At 43.1% G+C, this 7437-nt stretch overlaps 1 protein-coding gene across 5 annotated transcripts in view; it reads left to right on the top strand.

Moving 5' to 3' along the window:
- The window catches only part of PFKFB1 (6-phosphofructo-2-kinase/fructose-2,6-biphosphatase 1), a 129690-nt gene that overhangs the window by 91109 nt on the left and 31144 nt on the right, over positions 1-7437 (top strand). For 4 of the 5 annotated variants that reach the window (XM_006163478.3, XM_006163476.3, XM_006163474.3 and 1 more), the window contains exons 8-9: positions 865-1072; positions 2956-3102. In XM_006163478.3, coding sequence (XP_006163540.1) covers positions 865-1072; positions 2956-3102 — 355 coding nt within the window. The remainder of the gene's footprint in view (positions 1-864; positions 1073-2955; positions 3103-7437) is intronic. The other variant, XM_006163477.3, reaches the window with a different exon arrangement.

The following is a 7437-nucleotide window of genomic DNA, read 5'->3' as shown; positions in this document are numbered from 1 at the left end:
GGTCATGATGAGAAGAGACCTTGGTTATCCACGTGTTTGGGACCCAAATGAGAAGTGTAAAGAGCCTCACATGGTTACTACCACCACCCTAAGAGATTTAGAGAGTATCCTTTCCAACTTTACCCAACCAAAGTACTGAGAGATGAACATTATTATTGCTTCACTCCTTAAATGGAGAAACTGAGACCCAGATCAGGTCAAAGGCTTATCTGAGAACACACAATAAGTCAGTAGCAGAATATATACTCAAGTCCTTATCTTTAAACTTCCAGCCAGTCTCATATTCTCATATTATAAAAAATGTCACATGAGATTTAGACACTCAGTACAAGGGACATGGACTATAAATGTGCAGATTGTTGAATGTGCAGATTCCCCAGTAAAAGTATATTTGTTCCTCTCACCGTGATGTGTGTTGGAATGGGGATGCGTATATCCTGAGGAAAGTGTGACTTTTTCAAACTTCCATAAATGTATCATATGGGATAACAGTGCATGGTGAAAGGAACTTGTGGGTGAGGGTTGAAGTCAAAGAATTACATTGAGAAAGTCCCAAGCTCTTGGTCTAGGATCCTGCAGGTGTTTAGTTGCTATTTAATGGGTCAGTTTGGGCCTGAATAAGACAAAGTTAGAAGACCAGCCTTATTTAATCATTTTTCCATCAACAGACATTGTAGTCCATGCATCAGGGCAAGTCCCTAGGGCAGATACTCAGAACATGGCAAGCCATGGTATCTTATTAGGTGAGAATTCGGTTGTGAAGGAGGCTTAAAAGAAGGCTGTATGGTTGGGGCTTTCTCTTGGGATCAACCCTGACACCATCAGCCCCTGAGCTTCCCTTGTTCCTGCTTGGGTCTGGCCCAGCCACCTGTCCTACATCAAGATCTTCGATGTGGGCACACGCTACATGGTGAATCGAGTGCAGGACCACATCCAGAGCCGCACAGTCTACTACCTCATGAACATCCACGTCACACCTCGTTCCATCTACCTATGCCGGCATGGAGAGAGTGAACTCAACCTCAGAGGCCGCATTGGAGGTGACTCAGGTCTCTCAGCTCGGGGAAAACAGGTAGGGAGGGTCCCTTCACCCAGATAGGTTGGCTGAACTAGCCTAAATGGGCCAGGGGTTAGTAGGTTGGCCACTGCCTGGGTCCTAAGTAGGGGGTGCTCAGTAATGAAGTAGAAGCAGATTCTTGTTACTTCTGCCTTTCTGCCCTGTCAGCCACTCAGTCCTGACCCACCCACACACACTCAATACATATGTAAATGCCCTTAGAACCTGGGTACTAGAAACCTAACTTAAGCAATGGGAATTTACAACATTGAATAAGACTATCTCACTAATCCCACACTTCCTGGTTCTAAACCATTCTCTGGTTCTCCAGATCCTTAGAGTTACTTGTCCTTCAGGCTCAGAGTCTGCTTCTAATACCAACATGGGCCTATTCCAGAGTGTGTCCACCTGAGGGAAGGCTATGTCACAGGGTGTTCATCCTATAGCCAGAGGGTAGCCAATTTGTTGCTGTTTGTGGAGCATAAGGATTGGTGAAGTGGGGCGTGTAACTGGATTATTAAGAAACATGTACTCAAGGCACTTAAAAGTGCAGGATTGAGTTAGAAATGGAATGAGAAGGGAGGTAGACTGGATGGGGTCCTCCATTTGTACTCTTGTCCTGGGGTCCACAAATGTTAAAGGTGAGCCTGCAACCCAGAATGTGGCTCAGTGACTAAGCATCAATGAACACACATACATACACATGCATAGATGCAGTAAACACAAATACTCTTTACCTATTTTTGACTATTTCTTTTTAATTTTTATTTGTATAATGCAAAGAAAATAAAACTTTTTAAAAAGAATTATTTTATTTAACTTTATTTATTTACTTATTTATTTTAATTTGACCAGAGAAGAATAGAGAGAGAGCGAGAAGGACAGAGAGGGAAAGTGAGAAAGCAAGCCACCAGGTCTGGGACTCGAACCATGGTTGGCCATGTGAGAGTCTAGTGCCCTTAGCTACCATGCCACCTGCTAGCCCCACAAAACATTTTTTTTAAACAGAGAACTTTACATTCTTTTGTCTGTTAAATGTTTCTTCCCCTTGCCCTTCCCACTCACTGTCAACCAAATGAATGGCCAAAAGGCATATGAAAAAAATATTTGAAGTCTCCTTGTCACTAAGAAAAATGCAAGTTAAAACCACAAGAAAATAACATTTAACACTAGCTAGAATAATGGCTCAAAAAAAAAAAAAAAGAATGACAAGTGCTGGTTAAACTGGTGAAAAGAAAACCCTCTTACACTGTTGGTGGGAATGTAAATTAGTGCAACCTTTGTGGAAAACAATATAGAAATCCTCAAAAACCTACAAATAGAACTATCATATGACCCAGTAATCCCACTCCTTGGTATTTACCCAAAGGCTGGAAAAACAGTCAAAAAGATACTTGCAATTCTCTTGACTCTTAATCACACAGGAACGGATATGAGTTTTTATAAGTTTAGAAGATTTAAACTCTCTGCTCTTATTCATCAACCATCCAACCATTTGTGGCAGATTGCAGTTTGTTCTAGTGACTACCCTGTTCTCTCTCACATCTTCTCCCCTTTCTCTTCTCTTCCTTCTCTTTTCTCTCTTCTCCTCTCTCTTCTCTTCTCTTCTCTTCTCTTCTTCTCCTCTCCTCTTCTCTCTCTTCTCTTCTCCCCTCCCCTCCCCTCCTCTTCTCTTTTCTCTTCTCTTCTTCTCTTTTCTCTCTTCTCCTCTCTCTTCTCTTCTCTTCTCTTCTCTTCTCTTCTCTTCTTTCTCTTCTCTTCTCTTGCCTCGCCTCGCCTCTCCTCTCTTCTCTTCCTTCTCCCTATTCTCTCCTCTCCTCTCCTCTTCCTCTCCTCTCCTCTCCTCTCCTCTCCCCTTATCTTTTCTTCTCTTCTCTTCTTCTTCACCTCTACTTTAGTATGCCTATGCCCTGGCCAACTTCATTCAGTCCCAGGGCATCAACTCCCTGAAGGTGTGGACCAGCCACATGAAGAGAACCATCCAGACAGCTGAGGCCCTGGGCGTCCCTTATGAGCAGTGGAAGGCCTTGAACGAGATTGATGCGGTGAGACGTAGGGGGTGAATCCTCTGGTAGGTTGGGGAGACTTGAGTCTGAGCTTGCCTTCTCAGTTTCTTCTACTTTAGCCCTTATGTGAAACCTAATTAATTCAACAAACATTTCTTGACAAACAGCCCTGTGCCAATTCTGTGTCTTGGGGATCCAGTGCAGGCCAGAACAGATGAAGTCTCTCTCATGGATCCCAAAGGCAGATAGTAAGCAGGAATTTAACATCTCAGTGTGACAAAGATTTATGAGAGAGTAAGTACAAAAGACTATGGAGGATCAGAAGGTGAAGGTGCTCATGACCAGACTTAGTGGTAGAGGACTTACATGGAAAGTGTCCTGGAGGAAACTAAAGGTGAAGTAAGAAGCTGGCAAAATAGGCTGGTGGTGAGAAAATGAGTTTGCTCCAGGGTTGGGGCATAGCTCATATGAAGGCCCAGATATAAGAAGAGAACATGGCATGTATAGGGAACTGAAACAAACAAACAAAAAAATAGAGGCTGGGACAGCAATAATGAGGTGATGAGAGAGGGAATATGGAGATAAAATTGTAAATAAAGCCAGACCACGGGGCCTTATATCTGTGAAAAGGGATTTGGATGCTGCCCTAACAATAATGAGAAGCCACTGACTTAGTCTAAGTCAAGAATGAGTGGTCTGAATATGACTCATATTTAAAAAATATAGCCCACTCTGGGCATGTGTGGAGTTGAGGTGGAAAGTAGGTCAGAATGAGTATGTATACCAGTAAGAATGTGGCTGCATTAGTCTGGTATACATGAGGCCATATTGGACCAATGTTGGACATTGGGGATAGAATGAATAAGGACTTATGGAGTATTTCAAAGATATAATCAATGTAACTTGATGGTGCACTGACTGTAAGGGGTGAGGAAGAAGGAAGAGTGAAGGATCCAACCCTGGTGATGTGGCAATTTCTTTTCGGGATCAGGTTTTTCCATAAGCTCTTTGAGGAAGCTGTTTCCTCTCCAAAAGTTGTAGAGGAAAGCTGTCTTATCTTCATTATAGATACATTGGCATAGGCAGAAGCCAACAGATTATGGTTGTTAGACACCAACATAAGCCTCACCACAGGTATAGATACTTTGCATGTGGATAGTTTACCTTGCCTGTCTGCTCCAAATACTTCTAGAAATACATGTGTGTGTCTGTGTGTGTGTGTGTACATTTATGTATATGCACATAAATGTAGATTTACATAGATATACATATTTAGAATTGTGTAATACAACATTGTTACAATACAAGGACAAATAAGGTGAAATGGCCTCTGAATGCCAAAGGAGCCAAAAGACCAAAGAAAAAGGCAGACATTCAAACTTGCTGGCAGTATTTACTATGTAGAGAAACATGCCTTCAGAGGCATCAAGAAATATAATTCTTGGGAACCAGCAGTTAGCGTAATGGCTATGTTGCTGCATTCCCACGTACTCGACCGCGGTTTGTGTCCCGGACCCGGTGGCTTAAAACTCACGCCGGGCGCGTGTGCGTGTGTGCCCAAGATCCTGAGAGGAGAATGGAGGAGAAGGGATTGCGGCGTGACCATCCCCCCTGGGGGGTGATTTCTCGCTTTCTGTCTCTATGTCTCTCTCTGTCTGTCTGGCGAGCGCATGCGCCCTACAGTGAAAATCTCTCCAAAAAAAAAAAAAAAAGAAATACAATTCTTGCACTAGACATGGGGAAGTTCACTATACTTACAAGCAGGAATAGTAATTTGTGCAGATCATGGGTTCTGGTATGTGCACATGGGGCTTTGTGTTATGATTGATGGTATGAAAATACTACTTTGAAGTACAAGTTAGTTATATTTACCAGACTGTGATCTGGGAACAAGTCTGACTAGTACTGGCATGCAGCCAAGCTAAATGGGACAATACAACATTCAGCATGGTAACTTAATATTCAAGATGGAGTCACTCTGGCTTGGCACAAGCATTGTTCTACCTATCACATACATTTGCTGTAAAATACATGCAATGGGGCTAGCTCTGTGGCCTCGTGGTTAATGGGAACTGCATCCCACATGGCCAATTATAGTTGGAATTCAACCCCAGTGGCTTCAAAAACACGCCAGAGGGCCTGTAGGTGGAGAAGCAGTTGTGCTGTTGAACTCCCACATGGCTGATCATAGTTTGAGTTCTGGACCTGGTGGCTTGAAAATCACACCAGGTGCATGTTTTGTGTATGTGCCCAAGATCCTGGGAGGAGAATGGAAGAGAAGGTATTGCAGCATGGCCATTCCCCCAGGGAATGATTTCTCACTTTCCCTCTCACTGTGTCTGTCTGTTTCTCTCCCACATGCGCCCTAAGGCAAAAACCTTTTAAACACACACACACACACACACACACACACCACATACACACACACCATGTGTATGCATGCCTCAAATTCTGACAGGGTGGAGAAATGGATGAGAGGGGATTGTGGCATGATGACACCCCACTGGGGGTTTCTTTCTCACTCTTGCTCTCTCTCTCTAGACAACACACATGCCCTCTGACCAAAAAAAGAATTACATACAATAAAATATGTAAACTTCATCATAAGAGCTTTGCCACTGCTTATTTCTGGTCTATGTGTGGTGTTAAGCATTCATCAATGTTTTAGGTTGGAGATAGAGATTAATCTGATTAGTTCTCACCTTCACTGTATTTTTCAGGCTAAATAAGGTAGACAGAGGAAAAAGCAGATGAATATAAAACTGAGTGTGATATATGTTCTGATGACAAAACTGACAGCTCTGGTATGCTACATAGAAGGCAGAGAAGGGCACCTAACCCTGGAGGAGGTGATACCTAGCAAAAGCTTCAGGTTGAGTCACAGTGAATGAGGTAGAAATGATCAGGAATGACAATCTAGTCAGAGAGTGCAGCATAAGCAAAGATGGTAGTGTGTGTGTGTGTGTGTGTGTGTGTGTGTGTGTGTGTAAATGCTAAAGTTGTAGTAGTGGAGGTGGAGAGAGAGGAAAAAGGAATAGATGTGAGAGAAATTGGCTATAGGTGGATAAGTGAGGAAGAAGCAAACATTTAGAATAATAACTAAGTTTCTGCTCTCAAAAAAAAAAAGGGACCAGAAGTTAGCGTAATGGCTATATTGCTGTACTCTCACGTAGTCAACCGCAGTTTGCGTCCCAGACCTGGCGGCTTAAACTCATGCCGGGCGCGTGTGTGTGCATGCCCAAGATCCCAAGAGGAGCATGGAGGAGGAGGGATTGTGGCGTGACCATCCCCCCAGGGGGTGATTTCTCGCTTTCTATCTCTCTGTTTTTCTGGCAAGCGCATGTGCCCTATAACAAAAACCTCTTAAAATAAAAAAAAAAAAAGAAAAGAAAATAATAACTAAGTTTCTGGTTTTTTTCCCCCCATGGTTAATGGTAATATTAGTACTTAATTACATAAACTGTGTTTTGAAAATGTGCCTGTATGTTCTGTACTAGCATCTGTCGCATATGCTACCCCTAATATTCAAAACAGTTTTATAAAGTTACTGTAACTCTCTTCATTTTGCAGATTAGGGAAATAAAATTCAGGGATGTTAGGCAATTTGCTCAAAGTCAGTGAGGAGTCGGTGATCATTTTCACAGGCATCAGGCTCCCATAATACCTCAGAACAGATGGTTGAAGCCAAACTGGAAGGGCCTTGTATACCAGTAGGGTGCGCTTTCTTCCAGGGGCAATGTTAGTTAGAGAAGTTTGGCACTACAGAGCTATTTGTTGATTGTTGTGGGGATTCAGTTTCTCACTCCTGAGAGAAGCCTGGTAGATGGTCCCAAAAGACAACAACCAGGCTTTCTGTCTCCCTATAGGAAGGTTTTACTGAAATCTACCTGCCTAGAAAGAAACCTTAGAAACCCAACATCACTTCCCACTACCACCAGTGGCTGCCTTTTCTCCGAGGATTTCTTGGTAGACTGGAAGCTCTCCTATGCTCTTGAAGAACTCATTTCCTGAGTCCTCAATTCCTTCTTTGAGTGAAGAGAGCATATCTTTCCAGAACCCACCAACCATGAAACCATTAGGAATTAACTAATTTTTGCCCTATGTGATGTCTGTGGATACCTGCTTCTTTCTTTCTTTCTTTTTGAGAGGTTTTTGCTATAGGGCACATGCATTCACCAGAAAGACAGAGAGAGACAGAGAGACAGAAAGCGAGAAATCACTCCCCACCCCAGGGAGGATAGCCACACCACAATCCCTTCTCCTCCATTCTCCTCTCAGAATCTTGGGCATACATGCACACATGCCCAGTGTGAGTTTAAGCCACTGGGTCCAGGACTCAAACCACGGTCGACTACATGGGAGTCCAGCAACATA

Source organism: Tupaia chinensis, unplaced genomic scaffold (genome assembly GCF_000334495.1).
Source record: "Tupaia chinensis unplaced genomic scaffold, TupChi_1.0 Scaffold142270_1, whole genome shotgun sequence".
Lineage (NCBI taxonomy): Eukaryota > Metazoa > Chordata > Mammalia > Scandentia > Tupaiidae > Tupaia > Tupaia belangeri.
Note: the sequence above shows the minus strand (reverse complement) of the source record. Positions and strands in the feature narration are given on the sequence as shown.